The sequence below is a fragment of the Mus caroli genome, unplaced genomic scaffold (assembly GCF_978045245.1).
Source record: "Mus caroli unplaced genomic scaffold, Mus_caroli_1 scaffold_15, whole genome shotgun sequence".
Taxonomy (NCBI): Eukaryota; Metazoa; Chordata; class Mammalia; order Rodentia; family Muridae; genus Mus; species Mus caroli.
In genome coordinates, this window is record NW_028227270.1 from 16,440,250 (window position 1) to 16,465,229 (window position 24,980).

Genomic DNA, 24,980 nt, shown 5'->3' on the forward strand with positions numbered 1-24,980 from the left:
ATGCTACCAAGGCAACACACATTTCGCTCACTTTTCACAAGTTGTTAGCGATTGCAGAAAGCACCAAAGTCTGGTAACTTCAGCAAGAAAAAAGCAGATAAATTTAGGGCTGAGATGTATCCTCACCCAAATGCCCAGCATAACTCCTGAGCTTAACCTCAACAGATGTGATCATCGCAGTTGTTTGATCTCACTTACACCATGTAACTATTTGGGCACAGGGAAAGTAAGTGCCCACCCACCAGCTAAAGCCCACAACTAACATCTTATTCTGTATCTACTGCTTTATTGCACACCTAGCTGCCTGTTCACCCCTCTGGCCAGCTAACAATTCATACAGCTTTTCTGAAATTGCAAGCATCAGACAACTTTACTTCTAAATAAGTCAACGTGAATTTGGGGAGCTACCCAGGTCAGTGTGAAAGTAAAGACTGCATATAGTGAATACACTAATATTAAGTGTGCCGTTCAGAGGGTTGTGTCGAATGTGAACATCATCTCTCTCACACTAGAGGTGTGGAGTCTCAGCCTGCTCTGGGCTGCTGATCCTTCTCCGGCCTTCCTCCATCATTTTAGGATGATGTCATTACCTCTTACTTTACATCTTCAGGTGAATAGAGACTTATTTTCCTTTTTACTGTAAGGATTCTCTGTCGAGATATTATTTCTAAGATACACTCATGTTTTGAAGACAAGGGGTTAGCTAATTTTCATTGCCGCGTATAATGATATCTTTTATAAATATTATATACTATATTCTTTTACTGTTTTCCTCATGATAGACAATTGGGCTATTTCCAGTTTGGAGTTCTTCCAAATAAATCCTACAAGCATTCTTGTATGGATTTGTTTGTGGATGTTTTCATGAGTCTTGGGCAAATACTTAGGAATAGAACTGCCAGGTTATGGAATAAATGTGTATTTAGTTTTATAAGAAATTGTCAGGGTTTTCTCCAAAGGACTTGGGCCATTTTGACTCCTACTAACAATACACCAGAGTCTCTGTTGCCTTGCTGTTGCTCACTACCTTTGGGGTTATCAGAATGTTTTTCATTTTAGCCATTCCAGGAGGTTGCCATCATGTTACTTTTATTTATAAGGCAAGGGCCTTCACAGTGGAGAGTTTCCATTTTCAAAAGATGCCTTGAGTGGTATCTGCTTTCAAGTACTCATGTGAATGGAACACTCAAGCTTCCTTCAGTGAACTCAGGAGTTGATTGAAAGCAGAGTTATAATCTGGTATTTATTTTTAAATGGTTCTGGGTATAACTTGAGCTCCAAAATTGGACTTCTTGATATTTTGTTGGAACTAATTATTAGGGATTTTTTTAATCTATAACATTGATGCCTTCCAATTAATCAAAATTGTCAGTTTGTCTCTTGGCTTAAACTCAGTATGGAAAAAAAATTACAGTATATTCATTAACTCATAAAGTTTCTTTGGATGAATTATGTGAGCATCACCAGAGGGGTGACTCTCGTGACCGAAAGTTTGATTTCAGGAAGTGAGTCATTTGGAGCGAGCAAGAGTAATATGAGGAAAGTTACAACCAAGGTAACTCATGGGAGTCCACAGGTCCCATTTTATATTAATGTTTTATATGTTTCCTTAGGTCTTGTCATTCAGCCTTAAGAATTTTCAAGCATATGAGTTGCTTTTTGTTGTTGTTGTTGTTTAAGCTTTTGCTTTCTTTTGTTGGTGTATGTTTATTTTTATTTATTTATTTTATTCCCCGCCATATTCCGTAATTCAACTTTTGTTCGTTATGAAAACAACCTAAGTGCCTTTCATGCTTCTCGTGAAATGAGATGGTCCGGTGCTTGCCTGTCATGCCTGCACCAGGGAGGCAGAAGCAGAAGGGTACAGAGTTCAAGGCCAGCTTTAGCGACAGAGAGTCTGAGGCCAACCTGGGCTATGGAAGCCTGTTTAGTGGCTGATCCTGTATTTAATTTACTGTTTGCAATACTAGTCTCATTGTAACCACTGGATAATTTGTCTTCTTGTGCATTTTCAGGAAGAGCAATAGCCATATGCTTAAGGGCACTGAAATGAAAGAAATAGATGGCTCACACGCAGAGCCTAATGCACTCTGCTCTAGGCACTGCAGAATAGCAACACAACGGGGCCTTCACTTTTCTACTGCTTTGTAGGACATTCTCTGAGATGTGCAAGGATAAATTATGAGGATTTCTATGCTTTTTAAATCAGAAATTCATAGTGAAGTTTTAGCAAAGGTTAATTTTATCAAGTGGTATTGTTTTTCTGCCTGACTTGCTCAACTCTTTCCCATAATATTTGTGAAGGGCATAAAATGATCCCAGTTTCTAGAAAGCCTTCATGAACTTGAGATACTGTCAGACGATCCCCTTGGAAACAATTTGATTTAAACATCCTGCTCTCTGTTCTGAATTGCCTTTCTTCAGATGATAACATGTCGGTTTTCTTTCTAGTTGCAAAATAATAAAATGTGCTGGTTCAAAAGATATGTGATATGATAGTGTTTCTGGAAACAACCCCCCTGGGCACATTTTTGCTCCTTTAAATATAAGAAGACCCTGTGGCTTGGAGTGACACTGTGTTGCCCAGTTGTCTCTGTCATAAATATGCACAGCATGTGACAGAATTACCGTAAGGTTTGGTTTTTTTCCTGTTTTTTTTATCTGCATATGAGCCACCATGAACACAGTCATAAATAGATAAAAATAGGCAGATGTCATTGAGATGGTTAAACAAGATAAAAAATATATCTATTTGCCTTTGAATGTTCTCCTTCTGCCTTGCCTTTAGAATACGATAGATACCACACCAGGATCACATTTTTCTTTTATTTGGGGAATGTTTAATTGAGGTATTTCTTCAGACTGTGGCAGCACCATTAAGAAATGGGACACAGAGAAATTTCTAACGACTAAAGGCGATGTAAAAGTGTGTGTGTGTGTGTGTGTGTGTGTGTGTGTGTGTGTGAGTGTGTGTGGTGTGAGGGGGTATGTGTTTAGATGTAGTGGGGTGGTGTGGGGTGGGGGAAACCTCTGGTCACTTGAAGGTGGAAGATGTCTGAGGGTTTTGTGGGAGTTCACTTGCTTCAGACACTGGTCCAAGGCTGACTCCATGTAAGGCAGATTAAACAGAAGCGAGATGGTGTTTTTAACTTCCAGAAAAAGCCGAATTTTGCACAGCAGTTCTGGGACACAGTTTGTTCTATCTGACCCTGAAAGACCCAGGATAACTGTGCAGGCGTCACGGTATGGAGGCTGAGATTTTTGCATTTTTCTGAGTTATATAAGCCATATGGTTAGATAAACTCTTGTTCGCTGGTGAGACAGTATTGAAAATGAAAACTAATTTTCACTGTCAAGTTCTTGGAGCTCAAGATTTAAAAAAAAAACAAAACTTAAAAACAAAGTGACTATTTTTTTAACCTGGTAATTACCCTTTAAGTTTGCCACTGGCCCACTTTACAGAGAAATCGAGCCTAAATGCTACAGTATTTAATTAGATTTCATTCCATTTTAAATGAGCAAAGACAGAAATAAAGATAACTCATTGGGAATTAACAGGGTTCACCTTTAGGCTTTTTTAACCACAAATCGATCTGTAAACTTAATGCTTTCAGTTTATATCATCCAAAACATGCCATTCTGGTTGAATAGGAAATACTTGTATTTTATCCACATATGAATTCTCTCCTTTAAAAACCAAAAATGGTCACTCCATGATTTTATCATAGTTACATATGAACTTTAAAAAGAAAAACTCCAGGCTTTAGTTTATAATTTCAAACATAAATTCATGTAGCCTTAGATTGCCCAGCATAGCTAATGTAACCTTATTACTTTTCTCTTTATTCATAAAATATTTATTTTTGTCATTAAAGAAATTGGGTTTTCATAAATTAGACACAGCAAACAATAAAATAATATATCTCAGATTAAAACGAAAACCTCGATTAAAAAAAACAATTTGAAAATTGGCTGGGCCCCTGATATTAAAGATGTCTTCTAAATGTTAATTGAATAGACCATGTTAGTCTGTCTAGAAACAGGGGTTTTCGATCCCTCTTTGAAGCTAGGAGATTATTATGCTTTAAGTGTATTTTAGAAATTTCTTCCTACGGCTAAATTGAAAATGTCTGATATTCTCAATTACTTCAAGCGTTTATGATTCTAAGCTCCCAGCAGAAGCCGCTGCCAAGGCAGGGAGGGTGAGGAGCTGTTACTCAGGACACTTACATAAGAACCATCAGGGTGGTTGGATACTTGCTTGAAAGCATGAAACCCTGTGTTTCAGACTCCAGGCTTTAAGGGATTTTTTATTGAGCATTTTCTCTGAGACAAATGGCTGACAACTGAATCCTGAGACTGTCCACAGCTTTTTCTCTTTCGTTCTACTGCAGCCCGGAAGATGGTGAGATCCATCCCGAAATCTGCCGGCTTTACATCCAGCTGCAGTGTTGCCTAGAGATGTACACAACAGAGATGCTGAAGTCCATTTGTCTGCTGGGATCTCTTCAGTTTCATCGAAAAGGTACACACCGATAGGATGCCAGAAACAGAGAAAGAGTAAGCAAAGCTGACCTTGTGCCAAGTACAGGCCCAGGCACACAAGCAGAAGGAGAGTTTAAATCTTCAAAAAGGCAGGATATGTGAATTGATAAATAAATTTTTTTTAAAAGCCCACATCACTGCTTTCTCAAAGCATAAGGATTGAAACCGTGGTAGAAATTGTCCTCCCATGGATCATTTCACTGCCTTGTGAATGTGACTTTCACTGCAATCTACAAAGGCTGCAAAGATATGCAAAGATCTGGGTAGAGTAGTAACTGTTCTCCAAGAGCCCAGTTTCTCTAAATGAAATATTGTAAGGAGGTAAATTGCAGACTGTGTCCCAGCGACTTCCAAACAGGAGGGAACTCAATGGATTATAGGGAGGCGTGAGCAGTGTGGTGAATCGCACTGTCTGCCTTAAACTATAAATGGAATAGAGTGACTTCAGCAATGGAAGTATCTGGCAGCTTCAGCTTCCCCATGGCTTGATCATACATAGGATTCTCATTCAAAGTGGGGATCTCTTTGAGGTATTGAGTGTCCTTTCAAGTTTCCTTCCCCCACGTCAGCAAACTGACTACCACAGCCCTGGTCATCGTCGACATACACCATTTGGACTCATAACAGAAGGGAAAGTTCTTCCAATTATAAAACAAAAGACTCAGGGTTCATTCTAACAGGAACCCCTTCTTTCTTGAGTCATGGAGGGCTGGAATTGCACTGGATGGCTTAAGCACCTAAGGCCTGTTCATGGACTGAATTCCATTCCATCCAACCTGTCTCTATATAACACCATAGGAGGAAGTAGAGTCCAAGGCTGCCTGGCTTCCATTGCTAACGAATTTGACTTATCAATCAAAGAAGAATTCCTTGGACACCCCCTGCGTGTAAACTTTCTATACTTTTGAGTCAGGAAAATGGGAACTGAGAAGAGACAGGAAATGATCTGTGCCAATGATTTCAATTTGAAGATAAGGAAATTCAGTAAGCTTCCTGGGGAAAACCTCAGTCAATGAAGCAGTTACAGATTTGAAGTCAGATGAGTATTGATGACAACAAAATGGTGTGATAATTTAGTGGTGAAAATTAAATTTTGCATATGCACATATGTGTACATATGCATACAACAGAACTAAAAACAGGAGTTTTTCTGCAATGTTCTCAAGACAGGATTGGAGTTTCTCAATGCATGAGTATTATTTCTTTTTCCTTCGTCTTTCTAAAGACTGATCTTTCAGGGATTAACATCTTCATTTCTATGGTTAGTAACAGAGGGTACATTTGGACAAATCAGCCTCATGACATTCCTGATGCCTTATCAAAGAATTAAGTACTCAGACACATGGTAAAAAAGCAGGCTACATACACACGCAGAGCCATGGATTCATTCTTTGCACTGTTTGGGTAGGTTGGTGTCGTAGTCATTGTTCTACTGCTGTGAGGAGATACCGTGGCCAAAGCAACTCTCATAAAAAAAGCATATCATTGTGACCTTGCTTTCAGTTTTACAAGTTTCACCATTAGCATCATGACAGGGAGCATGGCAGTAGACATAACAGGCAGGGTACTGGAGAAGTTGAGGTTTACATCCTGATCTGTAGAGGAGAGCGAGAAAGAGGCCCTCGTTCTGGCATGGACTTTTAAAACCTCCAAGTCCTCCCCCAGTTGACACACTTCCTCCAAAAGGCCACACCTCCTAATCCTTTCAAATAGTAATACTCCCACATGACAACACACTCAAATATATGAGCCTATTGGGACCATTCTTACCCAAACCACCACAGCTGGGTTTTAGATGGTCTTGTTTTCCAGATCTGCCATGATTACACTTGTATTGGCTCCCACTCCTGTTTGCAGCCCTTGGTTTTTTTTCCTTTCATAATTGAATTTTCTTTTTAAGTAGGCTATCATGTAACCCAGGCCTCTTCCTCACCTCCTGTCTATTGTCAGTCTGTGTAGCTTCTCTTTATGACTTTTCATTTTTAAATATTAATTAATTAATTAATTAAATGAGAGAGAGAGAGAGAGAGAGAGAGAGAGAGAGAGAGAGAGAGAGAGAGAGAGAAGGAAAGAAAGACTGGGAGTATAGCCCAGCCCAGTAGTTGAAGAGCTCTTGCCTAGACCTTAGGTTCTATTCAGAGAACTACAAATGAATGAATGAATGGTAGCTTGAGCTGGCATTGAACTCATAGCAATCCTTTTACCTTGGTCTCTACAGTGCTGAGGTTACAAGCAACAGCCGCTCGCCATTCTTATTTAAGACAACACTAAAACTTCTAGCACCTACAGTCATCATGCTGCTAAGAAAAAAAGAATATCCCCTAAGTCCCAAGGAGTTCACAAAAACACTCCTAAGAATAATGACTGTGTTCAGCAGGGTCAAAGAATACAAAGTTAGCCTTCAAAAGCAGTCTTTCTATACAGTAGCCATGAACACATAGACACCAAAATTTCAAATGTGGTGCAATTGTTTATCATTAATTGTGTTTTTTGTACATTTACTGCATCTAAAATCTTAACCAGGATCTGTGGCTGAAATTGTAAAATGGAAGAAATCAAAGAACACCAAAATTGATCCCTACAGCCAATGAAATTTCTATCAAACCCTCAGCAAGGTTATCTGTGAATGTAAACAAGCTTGTTTTAAAATTTACAGGTAGGGACTAGCAGCAGGATAGTTCAATGAATAGAGAACAGTGTATCCCTACCAAACCTGTCTACCTGAGTTAGCTTTCCAGAACCCATTCAATGGAAGTAGTGAACCAACTCACAATGGCTGTGACTGTATGCATAAGACCCGCACACTATCAAGTCAGCCCAAGTCCCTGAATGAATGGAGAAAGGGCTCATGAATTCTAACCCTAGGTGAAGAGTTATTGACAATTGGTGACTGCTAGGAAAGCCTGTGGCCTCCGAGAGGCCACTCATGTTCCAGCAGATTGTACTATGTCCAGGAACATTCTGGCAGCATGAGGTGGACTTCATGGGCCTTAATAGAAGATCACACGAGACTGTAAGGGAAAGGTTGTGGTCAAGAATAGAGGGGGAATTGGTAGGAAGGGAACACATATGAGAAATTCTCAAACAAAACAAAACAAATAATGGCATAAATGTTTAGGAGGCAGAAGCAGAAGGTTACAACAAGGTCAAGGCCATCCTGTCTACACAGCAAGGCCTTGAGGGGGGATACTATATGAAAAATTGTTCAATATCACAAGCAATCAAGAAAATGCAAGCTAAGACTGCAATGAGATTCCATCATGCTGATCAGAATAACCAGAATGTAGAATCAGCTTAGGTGTCCATCAATCAATGAATGGATAATGGAAATGGTGCACACATGGACAATAATGTATTGATCAGTCATAAAGAATGAAGTCATGTTGTTTGAAGACAAAAATGATGGAGCTGGAAATCATCATTTTTAAAATAAACTAGACCCAGAAAGAAAATAGGAAACAAACAAGCAAAGAAACCCACATCTTCTGTTCTAATGCCTGTCTATGCATGACTCCTAAAAAGAGAACACTAGATAGTGTCTTTAATTTATATATATATATATATATATATATATATATATATATATATATATATATATATATTTAAGGGTAAATCTCCTCTTGGACTTCTGATTGTTCTAAAGTCATTATTACTTAGAGTTTAATCCTTTTAAAATACAGAGTAGGCTGGATAGATGGTGGTGGTGGTGGTGGTGTGGTGGTGGTGGTGCACGCCTTTAATCCCAGCACTCAGAAGGCAGAGGCAGGCTGATCTCTTTGAGTTCTAGGCCAGCCTGGTCTACAGAGCAAGTTTCAGGCTAAGGCTACATACACAAAGAAACCCAAAGATAAAAAAAATAAAATACAGATTTGATAACATCTGTAGTCAGCAGCCTATGCATGTTTACTCCTTGTGGAAGGATATACATTCTTCCTCACATGACACATACATAGTGTTCTCACTTTCCTAAAAAGCCTCTCGTGTTCACACATGCAAGGGCTAGCACTGTCTTGATACCAGTAGAGTTAAGGCAATTATAGGAAGTATTCTCTTCTTATGAGAAATTCCCAGTTATTCTTTTTTTAAAAAATAGAAATATGTTTGGATAAATCCTATGTTGAAGATAAGTCACTAGGAACTAAGAAAAAATGTCATTAAACCAGAGAAATTGCAACACTGGAAACATATTCATGAAAGTATGTATTTGAGAAGTTTCTTGGAAATTTTTTGAGTGTAATATAAAATACTTCCAGCATTTAAATAAGGGATGGAATGATTCCATTAAAAAAAGCATTTTGAGCTGGGCGTGGTGGCGCACACCTTTAATCCCAGCACTCGGGAGGCAGAGGCAGGCGGATTTCTGAGTTCGAGGCCAGCCTGGTCTACAAAGTGAGTGCCAGGACAGCCAGGGCTACACAGAGAAACCCTGTCTCAAAAAACCAAAAAAAAAAAAAAAAAAAAAAGAAAGCATTTTGAAATCTCCCGTCTTATGTCTACATAATGCATCTTTTCTATTTCTTCTTTCTATTAATCCCTGTGTTAAACCTAAGGAGTTAATTCTACATTGCTATTTTGGACTCCTATCTTGTTTATATTATGTATGAAGTCACATTCCTGCTACTAAAATAACACAGAAAATGTCAGCTGATGTCACTGGGTTTTGTTCTTTCTTGCAAGTCATTGGTAGCTGTGAAGTAGCTTATGCCTACCCAGAAAACTTCTAGGCAGTACACAATAGGCATATAAAGTCTGCTGTGGGCTCTCTTGGTGCCATGGGTTAAGAAGAGGAATATTGACTCCAGTGACCTTAGATGCCAGAAATGAATTGAAGAAAAAAATGTTTCACAGACTATAGCACATGAGTGTTAAGCTTTAAGAGAAGAATTGAGAATGCTAGGCCATATGATATGTTCCTGAAACTTGGAATAGATATTTAATAAGTAGAGTGACAGAGGTGACAATTCTGAGAAAACTTACTGCAGAATGAGTAAAGAGGCAATAAGAAATGTGGAAAACATTTCTGTTCTACTAGAACGTCAAATCAAGATATGTAAGGAGACATATGGATAGATCTGAAGGAGCCATGAAGGAAAAACTGGAGTGTCGATGCTTACAGATTCTAGGCGAGGTCTGAGAAGTCACAGGAAAAGGATCACGAGGCCATTCTTCTTTCCCAGGACTGATACATATGCATTACATTTTACATATAATTTAATTTATATGTCACATAGCAGCAAGGAAGCAGCATTTACTCATCTAACTCTGGAAGGTAAGATGGCAGATTGGCAGATGACTTTTCCAAAACATGTTGTTTATCCAAACAGTGGTACCCTCATTAGAGCTTCAAGCTAGGGAATGATCTAGACAGAGAACACCCAGTAGGCTTCTTTTTTTGTTTGTTTTTGTTTTTCGAGACAGGGTTCCTCTGTGTAGCCCTGGCTGTCCTGGAACTCACTTTGCAGACCAGGCTGGCCTTGAACTCAGAAATCTGCCTGCCTCTGCCTCCCGAGTGCTTGGGATTAAAGGCATGCGCCACCATGCCCAGCTTTTTTTTGTTGCCAGTAGGCTTCTTAATACTTCCCTACTATGCTCCTCCTCCTTCCCAGCATTAGGTATTGAACCCAGGGCCTTCATAAGCTATGCAAACACTCTACCACTGTGTGACATGCCTCAGCCCCGCTTATACCATACTTTATCTCCTCTCCTCTCTACCCCACCTCTCTCTCTCTCTCTCTCTCTCTCTCTCTCTCTCTCTCTCTCTCTCTCTCTCTCTCTCTCTCTCTCTCTCTCTCTCTCTCAGAAATCAGGTAGTCCCCAGAGTCTCTGGGAACTCTTCACAGTATTCATACTCGCTTCCTACTCAGAACCTCTGCTTGGTTTGTTTCTTTTAAAGTTATAATAGAAGTTAGTGTTTTCATAATCTTTAGGTAAGCTCCTTTCTTTTCCCTCAGTGAGGATGCCGAAGGTTGAGCATCTTCTCCAGCTTTTCATTTCTGTCAAGGGAAGAAAATGCCATTGTAATTGAGTTTCTAAATAGCTTTATACAAGAGACTCCTGCCAATGTTGGGGTAGGATTAAATACTGAAACTAAATTCTTTCATACCAATCTGCACATATAGTTTATCCTTGTGTCTGTGCATGCCCCTAACTCTACCTGAAGCCCATATACTATTGCATATCTCACTTCGAGTTTTTTTTTTATTGTATGGAGTCATCAGAGTACAAATTTACTCTTTAGAGGAAAGGGGCATACAAGGTCATTTCAGGAGTTCAGAGTACGGCTTCCCCCCTGCCCCCCACTGGAAGAGTAAGCTCCAAATCATTCCAGAGCTCCCGCAGTGAGCTTGCATTTAATAATGAAGACTGTCCTCCTCCAGTTAAGCAGATTCTGTGTCCTTAGTCTCAACAGCATTCCAGCGGATCTTCTTGTTATTCTATGCTCTTTGTACATAAATTTTTGCTATCTCATATGTCTGATTGACGCAAGGCTTTTGGAAATATTTTATGCTTTGCAAGATCATGTTTTTGCCAAAGAAATGAAGAAAAACATCCCTAAAATGATTTCCCTTCTTCATAGCCAACAAAATTAAAGTGAATTACGGCTATGTGAGGTAAAACCTACATTTAATAAACATTATTGGGTTATATCAGGTAGAACGTGGCTCTGAAAAGCTGCATTTCTATAGGAAGATGACAGATGGGAATAATTTTAGTCATTTCATACTTTGATATTCTAACACTTTTAAGTTGTAAATTGGAACACAGCTTCACATCATCCTGTCTCTGTGCTGATACTGAAAACCGCTCAACCTCATCCCTTCCCACCTACATAGGTTAGAAATCTGTTCTTATTACTGGTTGTATGCACTGTGCTGACCGCTAATGCCTGCTTCCTGCCACCGTGGGAAAGGAGCTGACAGCAGAAAGTGGAATCAGGCTGCTAAGGGAACTGTAAGACCCTGCTTTTTTTGACCACCATTTCCTTCTCTCTTTCTCTTCCCCATTCACGCAGCCACAAGAACTGTCCCATTCTGAAAGGGGCTCATTGGTATGAACTTGGTTTTTCCAGCCTCCTCTCACATTGCTCTGACATTAGCTCTCTCTGACTCTACTTGCCTCTCAGCCACAACTTGCAGCAAAAGTGTCCCCAGGTCTTGAGAAGGCAGGCCACCTCCCCACCACCAGCACCACCCTCCCCCTACTCCATCTCTTCAGGTTTAAGATGCATTCTTCCCCTGGAATGTACTGCCGTGGTAAATTCAGATTTCAGAATATGCAGAGATGTCATCACAAAATGGGAAAGGGAGAAATGTTAAAAATTGAAAAATCTTTTGTTCAGAACTTGATTGGAACCCTGGGAACTGATTACTCAAGATGCATTAATGGAAATTAATGGCCCAGATACAAGTGAGATACAGGATGAACCAAGACAGGAATGGGTTACAGGCAGGAGAGAGTCCAGTGTGTTCAGAAATGCTAAGAAATGCAAAGCAAATGGTCCACACAAATGAAAGAAGCAAGCAATAAAAAGATGATAAAAATAGAATTTAGCCACAAGTCAATTCTTTATTTTCCAGTGTAGGAAGGAGCAATTGATACTGAAATAGAACATCGAGTTAGAAGAAATGAAGCAAAATAAACCCTAAAATAGAAACTGTGATTGAGATTCTAAGAGGAAGACATGAATTCATTCTTTAAGCAAATATTCATTGTTCATCTATCATATATGAGATACTGCTCTGGGGTCTGAAAACCTGCAGTGACAGAGGTTGTAAGGGTCCTGTTCTCAAAGAATACATATTCTAGAGGGAGGGAAGGGGGGATGAGGGAGGGAGGGAGGGAGGAAGGAAGGGAGGGAGGTGAAAGAGGGAGAGAGGAAGGGGAGGGGAGGGAGAGAGGGAGGGAGGGAGGGAGGGAGGGAGGGAGGGAGGGGAAGAATAGACAATAAAATGTTCTAAAACTCCCAAATATGCAGATAATTGGAATTGAATACACAATGTAATAAGAGGGGATGGAATAGCTACTTTAGGTAGAATAGCCAAAGTTCTCTGAGGACAGACATATCATTGAATCAGACCTGAAAGGAAACAACTTCACCACAAACACAAAAGAGTTCCAACCAAGAAGCTTGTCCTATTTAAAGAATATACACAAAGCCAGATTCTATAACCCCAATGGTTGTCTAAAAACATCCACTACCCTATTTGTGTCTATCTACACCATATGATTGAACTTCATATGTTAAGGCACTGTATGGTTCAGCTCTGACACCCATTATGGTAAAGTTGTTGTTAGTTATATTGGAAGTGCATCTTGCATGCTGCTCTGCCCTGATTTAAAGGTGGGAGAGAGAGCAAACCCTCATCCGTACGCATGTGTTTTCCATTGTTTCCTCTCCTGTGTTCGGGGAAAACCTGGGTCTTCTGCTTCCTCACACAGCTACATGGGGCCAGCATGAGAGATGCTATTCTGGGGTTCCTGATGGCACCATATTTACACAATGGAGACAGAAAAGGATAGTGAGCATTGAAGCAGGAGATAATGCCTCATCGCATCCAGATTCTAGGGCAGTAAAAGAGCCCCATGTTTAGTACCATCTTTACCTTCTGCCACGTGCTTTGTGGTACAATGAATATCTACTTATCATCATCTAGAAAAGCCTTGAAATTATTTTTAACATAGATAAGCAACTTACAGAATGAATATAACCAATCTACACGCTCAAGTGCATACTTTCTAAAGCAAGAAAGGTTGCAGGTAGGTTGCTTAGCAAACACCCTGTGTTTCTTCTTTAGTTCTCTGCACAGTGCAGAGTCAGGAAAGCTGGGAGCCACTCCGAATAGGCAGCTGTGCCTCTGATGTAGGCTGTATCCATTTTGTTCTTCCTACTCAGTCAGAACAAAGGCTGTCCTGAAAGCCTCTTTTGTAAGGACTGTCCCGACAGATGATGTGTCAGTGCACACAAGGCATAGGAAACATGCCTCTTCCATCAAGGAAATGACAGGGCAGGGATACAACATGAGCTCCAGAAAGAATGGTTTGTTTAGATTCCTGCCCAGAAGTACCCACATGGGTAATATTGACTTGCTGGTCCCTGGAGGCTGTATTAAGGACCTATGAGGAAACCCAGTCAGTGACAGTATGCCCTTTGATTGTTACTGGGTGGCTGAAGGAAAAAGAAAAAGCAAGAATGGAAAAGAAAGGATGGGGGAAGGGGTAATATATAAAAATACATATATTTTCATATAAGGACTTTAGTACTTAGAAAAGAGAAGAAAAGAGATCTCTAGGGTAGGTGTGACCAAAAGAGTCCCACACAGTCTTCTGCCAATGCCTAGAACTTGTGAGGCTGGAGGATCTGTGGTTCTCCTAAGGTGCCTATTACCTGATGTGGCCTTCTTCCTCCTGGGAGACTAACCATTTCTAATGAATGTGAGAATATCCAGCCGTCTTTTCCATGCTTGGTTTCTCTTGATTTCCCCTCAAAAATCTCTCTTACATATAAACAGGCTAAAAATACAGGTGAATTCCCAAGGATCTGAAAGCAAAAGGCTTTGCAAGACCCCTAAGGAAAGTGACCAAAAGTGTTGTGCTCTAGTTCTAAATAGTGATGCAGCAATCTGAGCATGGTTTCAAGGCACTCTGCAGGCTCTCTCTCATCTTCATTCCCACCCCCTCCCCCAAGCAAATATTTGTTCACTGAGGCCTGAAATTGATTTTCAGGAGACAGGACTTTTCATTTCATAATAGGAAATGATTTTGGATGCACAGTCGCTCTCTTAGGCAAAGCAAAATATGGTTTTGAAGTCGCCATTTGGATGCATGCTGATTCCTTACTAAGAGCAGGATGAAGAGCCCAACCAGGTATTATGTAACAAGTCTCCCATCCCAAGACCGGGCCAACAAAGGAGGGAAGCTGTGGGGTGAAGACCTCCAATGGGTTACTGACTTGGTGTGTAGGGCACTATCTTTTCTGCTAAGTCCTTCATGTAGCTCAAAAGAACATCTACAAACTGACCCTTCTCTAGTCTCACAGACCACCAGCAATACCCTATACTTGCCCCTGTACCCAACTCTAGCACACACAAAGTATCTTAAATCACTTTGTGGCACTTCAATAGACATCTCCTTTTCTGCGTATCCTGCCTAGTATAATATAGTCCATTCTACCCAGCTCCACATTTATCCCTTCCCCCTGGCCCATCCCTGAACTTTATTGGGGATCATAATTTAGATGTGGTTTCCTGCCGAAATCTGCTGCTGACATCCTAAGCCTGTACCCCAAGCATGCCCATGGTGCCACAGATGGCATCTACATAAAGGTTGTCACTTATCACCTGTTTCCTTATCTGTTGTTCTTTGGAGACTTTGTTGGTCTTGAGCATCTTCCCAACATCTAGCATAGAACCTAGAGCAAAGATTCAAGAAATGCTTATCGAATAAGTAGATGAGTTTCTTGCATTCTCTATCTTATGTCAACAGAAAGGGGATTTAATTAGAGAGGAAAACGTAACAGAAATGTTGGCCTAAACTTATGAATATTTCCCTTCATAGTTACAAAAGAAATTTTTTCATCAAAATCACAGAAAAATATATTAGGAAAATAATAAATCCATATTAGTTTGTCAGGGTGGAATAACTGCTTTATGAAGTAATGCCATATCTCAATAGATGAGAACAATAAGTTCATTCATTTGTGGCATAGTCCAATGATGTCAGAATTAGGGTAGAACATCCATCCAGCTTCAGAAAGCATGGGAATTCTATAGGAGGATGTTCAGGAAGGAGTCTGAAGAATTCAATGTCCATAAGTGTCACATGGCCCTTTCCAATGTAGGTGAAAAAGAAGAGGCTGGAAAACACAGAACATCTCCCATAACTCTAAAAGAACAGACAAGGTGTACCTAAGCAGACCCAAAATGCTAAATAACCTCTCCAAAATGACAAGCAATCAGAGTGAATTTAGTAGAAATTAAAAAAAAAAAAAAAAAAAAGAGGAAACGGAGGTAGAAAAAAAAAAAAAGGCCAGGAAACAACAAAAATAATTCAAAGGATAGAGAAATTCTTTAAAAAGAAAGAAAGAAGTCAGATCCGGAAACACTTTAAACCCAGGCAACAAATTCAAACCATAGGGAGGGTTTCTACAATTGTTGGAGTTAGTATTTGAAACTGCACTTCGACTTGGGCTACCACCAGCTCCCAGCAGAAGCTACACCAGCTTCCATCTTGGGAAGCAAAGCAGAACAGAGTATGAAAAAAATGCATGCGAAGCTTGCACAAAGATAGCCATGAAACAAAGAGAAAGTGAGCTCGGGATTACAGTCAGCATCCAGTAAAGCTTCTTAGCTTGTCTCTGCAAAGCAGGGATTTCACGCAGGAAGCACAGCCGGAGTCACACCTGATAGTGAGCCCAGCAAGTGTAACCTTGGGCCTAGGAATTCGTGTGCCCATGAGAAGGATTGCAAAGGCATATTATATTGTCCAACCACAGACCCTACCCGTTCTCCATGATTGCTAGGACACTGCTGGTAGAAGTGGCAGAGAGGCTCAAGGAAGGACCAAGTTTCCAAGAAAAACCAACATTGCTAAAGGAAGACACCAAATGTAACAAATAACCAACATTGGAAGAAGAGCTGTCATGATGATCAAAGTTTAAAATTTGTATAAATTTAGGAATACTAAAACAGTAATTATCTGTACCAAGTTGGTATCAGCATGAGGTAGGAGCTCTTATTGAACCTGGACCTTAGTGATTGGACTAATGTCGATAACCTGCTTGCCCCTGGCAACTCCCATCTCCATCTCCCCAGGACCAGGATTACAGCACCACACTCACCCAGCTTAACGTGGGTTCTGGAGTGATCCAAACTCCAGTCCTCACACTTGAATGGCAACTACTTTACCCCCTGAGCCCTAGACCCAGGAATATTTTATTTAAAACTATTGTGCTATCTCAATTAATTGCCTGATAGGTTAGAGAAACAAAGAGAAAGGGGTGACTGTAACACGAGAAGTCACTGCTCGCCATCTTAGCCGTATTAACATTGTGAGCAGTGGATCAAACGACAGATGCATTTTCCAGTGTGATAAATCAAAGACCCAGTATCAATTGTGCAATATTCTCACTGAAAATGCTTACTATGCACCTAGACATAGGGGAATCATCAGATCCAGATAAAAAAGAAAGGCATTCTATAAAACAATTCCTGTGAACCTGATTCAAAAATATTCATGAGATATAAACAACAACAACAGTGTTACAGTAGCTAAAAGAAATGCCTCAGCCAGGCAGTGGTGGCGCACGCCTTTAATCCCAGCACTTGGGAGGCAGAGGCAGGAGGATTTCTGAGTTGGAGGCCAGCCTGGTCTACAGAGTGACTTCCAGGACAGCCAGGACTATACAGAGAAACCCTGTCTCAGAAAAAAAAAAAAAAAATGCCTGGAAACATGAAAGTGAATGCTGTATAGAGTCTCTAAATTAGGTTTCTCAATTTAAAAATACGGCTAAGGAGGATGTTGTTGGAACCATTGAATAAGTGTGAATACAGACTAGATATTAAACAATAATATTATATATATCCGGTTGTATTAACTTGTGTTCAACCAAAGTTTTAGAATTATTTGGTATGATCATTGTTTGGAGGTAATATAATAAAACAACTTTATTCTTTCTTCCTGTCTATGTTTGTACATTTGGTGTGTGTCTGTTATATGCATGTATGCATACACAGGTGTAGTGTGTATGCCTGTCTATTCAGCGACTGGTAAAGGATATTGAGTGCCTTCCTATGTCACTGGGTGCCTTATTCCCCTGACATACTCTCTCTCACTGAGCCCAAGCTCACTGTTTAGGGTAGGCTAGCAGGGCAGGGAGCTTCCTGGATCTGTCTACCTGTTCTTCCCAGCTCTGGGGCTATACAGGCATGATCAGCATGTTACCTTCTGAGTCACTGTCCATCTGTAACATGCAGAATTCATTAGGGAATACACACTCAAGTGTTGTGACCAAGTATTAGTGAAGCCTGAAACTTACATTTAAATGGTTCGTCACAAATATAAGTAAAATTCATATAAAATCTTGGATGCCCTCTTAGAGGTAGTTTTGTTTTGTTTTCAAAATAAAGGGTAAATTCCAATCAAGTGTCAAGAAAAGATAACACAAGAAAGAATTCATGCAGAGACATATTTAGAAGACATCTTAGGATTCAAAAGTTTAAAGATTATACCCTACAACTTTTCAGAGATCCTTAAATAGAACGTGCACAAAAGCCATCAGTAGCTACAAATAGAAGCTGAGAGAACAATGCCATAGCATTCTCAGAGAAACTTCGTTTGAACATAGATCTCTGTGTGTAGCCAGTAAGACTTCAGCGTGAGCATGGTAGGAGAGGGGTGGGGAAGGATGCATATTTTGAGACACATAAAGGCTAAGGACCATTGTTCCACAGATCTCTGAAGTAGTCCATCAAAGGCACATTCTCTAAGTCTTCGTGTTATCTGCAAAGTTTAAAAAGTAGAGGGCTTTTCCCAGTAGTGCCCCTTGGCCCTCTCCCAAATCATCCAGGTCAAGTCCACGGATGAATTCTGCCCAGAGGTGGGTGACAACTGTACTTGTACCTGAAGGCAAATGCAAATGGCTTTAAGAGGCCATTGCCCTCTTGACTGTGACATGATAACCTGCTAAATTGTGTGCTTAATTAATTTCCACCCAACTGCATACCATAAAATTGGAAAACAAGTCCTCAGACAAGCTACATCCCCTAGGAATGACATGCACAAGGCACACTACCAATGATCACAACTTCCCATCAGGCTACTTGTGATTACAGTCAGGCTCACTTCTCCAGGGTCCCTTGCTGCTGTGCTCTGAGGAAGGGGACACAGTTCCCACTTCATGGTGTGTCCAATTCTTCTTATATTGCTGACGTAGGGGACAAAAGACAAAGAGAGAATGTTACCAGTTCCTCCGGACAGTGAGGATTTTCCCATGAGTAGCCAGTCCTTTCACAAGTTTGTGCGTTTGTTTCTTTGTCATCAACATAGTTAAGACTTAGCTAAGCATAATGAACAAAGCTTCTGTGTCATAAATGCTCAATGATAGGCACCAGTTTCAATTTCTCTAGAATTATGTCTACATACTAAAAATCAAGTTAAGTAAAAGAGTATAAGACACAAGAGATACCTCTTCTCCAAACTGCAGGATGTTAAGCAACAGCTTTGCAGTTCTTTGTACAGTTTTTACTATTGTCTGCTGCTGGCTCATGCCTGTGATCTTAGCACTTAGTAAACTGAGATAGGAGGATTGCCATGAGTTCGTTCGAGGCCAGCCTGGGATATATACTGGCCATATAACCAGGATTATATAACAAGATCTTATCTAAGGAAAATGGAAGGAAGAGGAGGAAAAGAGAGAGGAGATCAGAAGGACAGCAAGGAGGTTCTCTGTTTTTTTTTCTTACACAAACACATTTATGCACACACACACACATACACCCCCATGCAAATACACAGGTACATGCACATATACACAAAGACATATGTACACACACACACATGCACATATACACACAGTATCAAGCCTAGTATTTGGAACTTAGCTGATACTCAAGAAATATTTGTATGGGAACATGACTGAAGGAGCAAACAAACAAATAGCAATGCTGAAGGAGGTGAAAGCCTGGTTCTCTGACCTTGTGGGTCATTTCCACTGTAATATTCCTCTGTGGCTATAAATATTTTCAAGGTAAAATAGGGGATTATGACAGAGTATGTACCTAGTCCAAGGACTGTGTCGAATTTCATGTCACCTTATGGTTAAGCCAATGTTTAGTGTTGTTAGGGGGTTTATTTATTTGAGACCAGTCACACAAGTATAAGTGTTAGTTAAGGCTAGGCAGGGCTTTGTTGTGAACAACCTCTCAGGATGAGGCCTTTCACATGGCCTTTCAGCTGATAAGTCTTTGTCACACCAACACTTGACTGCTGCATCACAGGCTGGATTTTCTTCACAGAGACTGCCGTGTTAAGGGAGATTGGAGAACCAAAGAAATGGAAGGCAGGTCCCTGCCTGAGAAAGTCAGTGTCCAAGATCAGAGAGAACAGCAGGAGGTTCCCACTCTCCCTGCTGAGTGTCACCTGCTTCTGACCCTGACACTCACTCCTGGCTCTGAAAGCAAAACCCAGCTTATGTTCACAGGCTAAATCCCTGTTCCCAAGAGGGTGATCTAAGTCACTCACGCCAGGTTACAAAGCGACTCTTCATCAAAGGTAGGGACCTTAACTTTGTTTTGACCTTTAGGTGGTATCGACCTCAACTATCATTCCAGAATGTTGTGGGAGCATACTATATACACATAGGCACACACGGGCATGCACTCAGACACACCCATACACCCACATACATGCATATACACACAGACACAGGCACATACACACAGACAAATGCACACACACATACACATGCACATAACACATGCGCACACATGCATACACACATGTAGACACACACAAAGAAACATGCACACTTACACACACACACACAGTTGCTTCATACCACAGAGAGACATTGGGCTTAGTGAGACATTTGACTCAGAGCATACCAGTCTTTAGAATGACATCCTGAGTAGAGAAATTGCATTGCTGATTTTTTTTATCCATTCTCCTTAAGGAAAAGAAGCTAGTGGGGGAGCGAAGAATTTGGACAGCAAAATTGAGGAGAATGCTGAAACACCTGCCCTGGAGGACTCCTTGTCATCCCCTCTCGAGAGCCAGCAGCAGTGCTGGCAGGTCGCCACAGATATTGAAAACACTGAAAGGTTAGTGGGAGGTTTCCTAAGTGGATGCTGACCTTCCTCTGGTCCATGTTCTTGGGGTTCTCTATTTCATGTTCAGGAGAAACGGGGCTCTTTGTCGTGCGACAGAGCAGGTATCCTGGCAGGAACTTGGAGTCTACCTAATCTGCAGAGGAAAACCTGGGGAGAGAGCAAAGCGTTAGTCAGGTCTCTCTCACTATGACAAATTAATGAATACCTTGCTAAATATTTTGACCAGTTCACAGATTTTCACAGTTCCTGGTCTTCCTCTCCTGAAATATAGTCAGAATGAGTTCATGCATTGACCTCCACAGCTTACTGCTAGAGGGACTTCCTTCAGGACAGAAAAACAAAAATCTACAATGGTTCTATTTTGTTGGGGAAAAGAAAGCACTAATACTACAAGAACAAGGACCCATCCCATCAACATGGGAAAACACTAACTCTACGGAGCTAAAAGATGAGGCCCATATGTAGCCTCTGCACTGACGCCTGCACCCTTTGCTAGGAATGTCCTCAGAGCTGGCACAAAGCAGCTGAATGAACCTGGGGTAATTCTACTCTCGGTTTTCTCTGTGTATGGGGTTGAGTCACTGACATGATAATGAACATTTTATTTTTTTATTTTTAGAAATGGAAAACACAGTAGCATTTAAAGCTATCGTGGCTCGACTTTCGGGTTGTAAAATAATTCTAAAGCTAATTACCAAATGCCCGTGTTTATAGGAAGCTGGAGTCCCCGAGGTAATTGTATGCTATTAATATGGCTTGCATACGCTTTGATACCCAATCATTCAAACAAATAAAATGTTTGCCTCCATTTTATAGAAGTATGAACACATGATGAAAGAGTTATGTGTCTTAATTTCTAAAATAAAAGGCTCTTGGTCCTGCTCCTGGGGAAGAGGAGTCCACCTGTCAGAATTTCCGGGTTGGGACAGAAGCCATCTGCAAAACAGATAGCCGTTAGACCCACACCTCATGCTTTAAGAAACCAATCAAACATGGCAGTAAGTATGGAGTAGGATATCCTGCCGTGTTGGCAAAGTTGCTACCCAGATATTAGTCAAAGGAAAGAGGCAAGCCCGGGGGAAGCTGGCAGCAAGAAAGGCAGGCAGGCAGGCAGGAGCTGCTGTCATATTCCGGTTCTCTCTGCCCAGTACTCTGTGCGCCTTAAACTGGGTTGGCATTTAACTCCTTGGTGGAGCTCTTTTAAAGACACTGGTGGTTGACCATTCCAGAAGCCAACCCAATCAGATTCTCTTCTTGGATACAAGGGAAGCACAGGTGATCGTTCCATGCAAGATGACGACGGAACTTTGTTCCAGTGGTACGTGCTTAGTTCTTCCCCTCCCGTCCAACTTGGCTGGAGAGCTTACATGGAAGCGTTACGGAGAGTGGCCATGCCTCCCTGTGCCACCTCTTCCTTCTGCTTCATCTGCATGCCATGGCTGTGACACGCCATCAGCCTCACACCGTTGGACCCCATTCTGAATGTTCCAAGGGTCCTTCTACCCACTCGTTAGGCTGCCCTCCTTTCCTTTTCCAGTCAGCAGGGCCTGAGACTTGAACTTCCTTTGGTATCTTAACCTTGAGAGAGGGTTGGCTTGGGTCTGTGGCCTCTCCCAACAGTGCTCCTCCAGTGCTTCGCAGCGGATCACTGTTGCTTCATGAAACAGCCCGGAAATTTCAAATCTGAGATTATGTGGTGGTCCTTTCCTCAACTTAAAACAAGAGCAGTAGATATAAAACCTTTGATTTGGGAATTTTTCCATTTTTTTTTTTTTTTTTTTTGAGATAGAGACTCACTAAATTGCTCGGGCTGGCCTTGACTCCCTCTGTAGCCCAGATTCTCCTGCCTGTCCTTCATAAGTAGCTGTAAGCAGTCTTGTCTAACCAACTTTACTTCAATATTAGAATTTTCTTTGCCCACAAGCATTTTTTAAGGAAATGTATTTATCTATCTATTCATTTATGTGCTCTCAATTGTGTTTGTGTGTGTGCGTGTGTGTGCGCACAAGTATGTGCTACAGTGCACTTGTGCATGCCAAAGGACAAATTTGGGAAGTCTATTTTCTTCTTCTAGCATGTGGGTCCTGGAAGTTGACTTCAAGTCGATGACCCCCCAGTGGCCTCTCTTCCAGCATCTCTACTATGAAGAGGTCGTCTCTGGAGATCTCTGAATGTGTCCCCTGTCAATCCTGGTGGGACAAGCCCATCTCAGCACTCAGGAGGCTGAAGTAGGGAAGGCAAAAACTCAAAGCCATCCTCTGAAACCTGTTCTCAAAGAAACAAGGGCTATAAGTGTAGTCCACGGATGGAGAACTTCCCTGGTATTCACGAGGCCCTAGTTTTCATGCCTAGAACCAAACAACAACAGCAGCAATAACAACAACAACAAGAGAGCTGTAACAATGTATTGCTCTGCTATCATTCAGTTCAGCTCATGGCAGACACCAAGGACTCTGCACTCGAGCACAGCCATCTGACCATAGCCCCAGTGATACATCCCAAATCCTGACTTTCCCCAGGAGCCCACTGTTCTAGTTGTGTGTCCTTGGCCTCTCCCTGTAGATCCATAGTACTGTCCTCATTATAAAGGCTCTCCACTGAATTCAGCCAGGTCGGACTACAAGCAGAGATGCTGAGGGCTGGAGCCAAATCCTATCTGCTATTATTCCTTACTGTAAAAGCAAAGTAAATTCAGTATGTGTCTATTAGAAACGAGAACTGGTAAAATTCCCTGTGGAATCTCACCTTTCATTCGTCATATAGGTGAAGCTTGAGGCTTCATTTGAAAAATGTACAGCTAATTTTTCTTTCTGTCAACTTTGCAGAGACATGCGAGAAATGAAAAACCTTCTTAGCAAACTCAGGGAAACGATGCCTTTACCACTGAAAAATCAAGGTGAGTCCTGGGATTTCTCTTGGAGGCAGAGCATGGTGAACTTGGAGGTTGCTTCTCAGAAAGGCAGTGCAAGGGTTTCCCACATTACAGCAAGCCTTCTTAGAGAGAGTGGGTGAGGCTGTCGCCTTGGTGAGTGAGCCTCCTATGATAGAGACAGAGAGATACATTCACCTGAAAGAGGACGCCCACATCCCTGCCAGACCTGTCATGTGCTGTGGAAAGAGCCAAACCAGGGATGCCTCTAAAGAGGACCAAGAACGTGGCTTTCACCTGCACAAGGTTTATAGCCTAGGAGAAATATCCCTCCATTTACATACTTAATTATATAAAAAGAGTAATAGAATTAATTTATATTGGGGACACATGGTATGTCACTGTCCTGAGTATTTCACATGTATCAGCTATGTTGGCTTATATAATTACTATTTGTTTGTTTGTTTCTCCCATACTAGGGGTCAAAGCTAGGGCCTTACATGTTAGGCCAGCAGTCTATAACTGAGTTAAATTTCCAGTCTCCTATTAAAATCTAATAATGATTTAGGGAGATTTTATTAAAGTTTTCCTAATTTACAGAGAACTGAGATGCAGAGGTTAGTTTTTCCAAAGTCATGCAGATTATAGTAAAATGGCTGTGCTATGGAGTTGAACTCAGGTAGTCCATCTCTGGAAGATGCAAAAGAATCCAACCTGACACAGACCGGTAAAGAAATATTCACAAGAATGAGGAATGATCCTGATTTTGTTAACTATTGGATGCTCTGCATCTGGAGCCTGGGACACAGTTAGAATACCACCTGGCACAAGCAATAAATGTTTGTTAAATCTTTGCAGGACTCTAGGACTGAAGATGTGCACACAAGTGAATAGTAAGTGCTTTACATTAAGCAGAGTTAGCTAGAGCAGCCATGAGTGAAGCATTAGCTTCAGAAAGTGGTACCTAGAGGATGGGAAAGGCTCTTTAGAAGCAAGGGAAAAAACCCTCCTGTCTCCAGCGAAGAAAGCCTGTGCGGGAGGGAGGGCAGTGTACTGTCTGCCTGGGAGCGAGGGAAGCTGAGTGAAGAGGAGGGAGGAGGAGGAGGAGTTGGCAGCAGAACTGAAGTGCCTCTTGGCTCAGAGCATATCAGCAGAAGGTAGAGAGGTGGAGGCAGGCGAGAGCACCAGACAAAGGCTGAGACACTGCATCAGCTTGCGCTGTGCTGGAGGCCTGGGTCAGAGTATGAGGCAGGGGGGGAGGCAGGGCAGGTAATCCCAGGCAATCTTGTAGAATCTGCTCACAGAGGCCAAACCCTCCCCCAACCAGTCAGTGTGCTTCGGAGTCCGGGAGGAAAGTAGATGTATGGTAATTGAAGAGTTCTCTGACTACACATACAAAGCTGCTGCTGCTGCTGCTGCTGCTGCTGCTGCTGCTCCTGCTGCTGCTGCTAGAAGCACCTGTGGGTTTAGAATGAAGGGCTTCAATTAAAGCTAGGCTTGAGGTCAGAGTCTGGCTCTGCCATTGTCCAACGAAGTGACCCCGGGCAAGTAGTTTGACTTCCGGAAATTTTGGAGAGTGGGGAGACCATGGTGGCTTGAGGATTAGAGAGGCACTACACACCACATCAACCTTACAAAGAGCAAATCAACTGGAAACCGACTTCTAGGAGATGTTTGTTGAGTAGGATGTGGGAGAGATGAAATAGTTTTGGAAGGAACCCAGGACCACTCTGCCGATGTGT

General features: G+C 41.5%; 1 protein-coding gene across 2 annotated transcripts in view; it reads left to right on the top strand.

Moving 5' to 3' along the window:
- Nucleotides 1-24,980, top strand: part of Rgs7bp (regulator of G protein signaling 7 binding protein) — a 104,843-nt gene that overhangs the window by 63,214 nt on the left and 16,649 nt on the right. For both annotated transcript variants that reach the window (XM_021180916.3, XM_029468534.2), the window contains exons 3-5: nt 4,395-4,525; nt 20,213-20,360; nt 23,195-23,265. In XM_021180916.3, the coding sequence (XP_021036575.1) occupies nt 4,395-4,525; nt 20,213-20,360; nt 23,195-23,265 (350 nt within the window). The remainder of the gene's footprint in view (nt 1-4,394; nt 4,526-20,212; nt 20,361-23,194; nt 23,266-24,980) is intronic.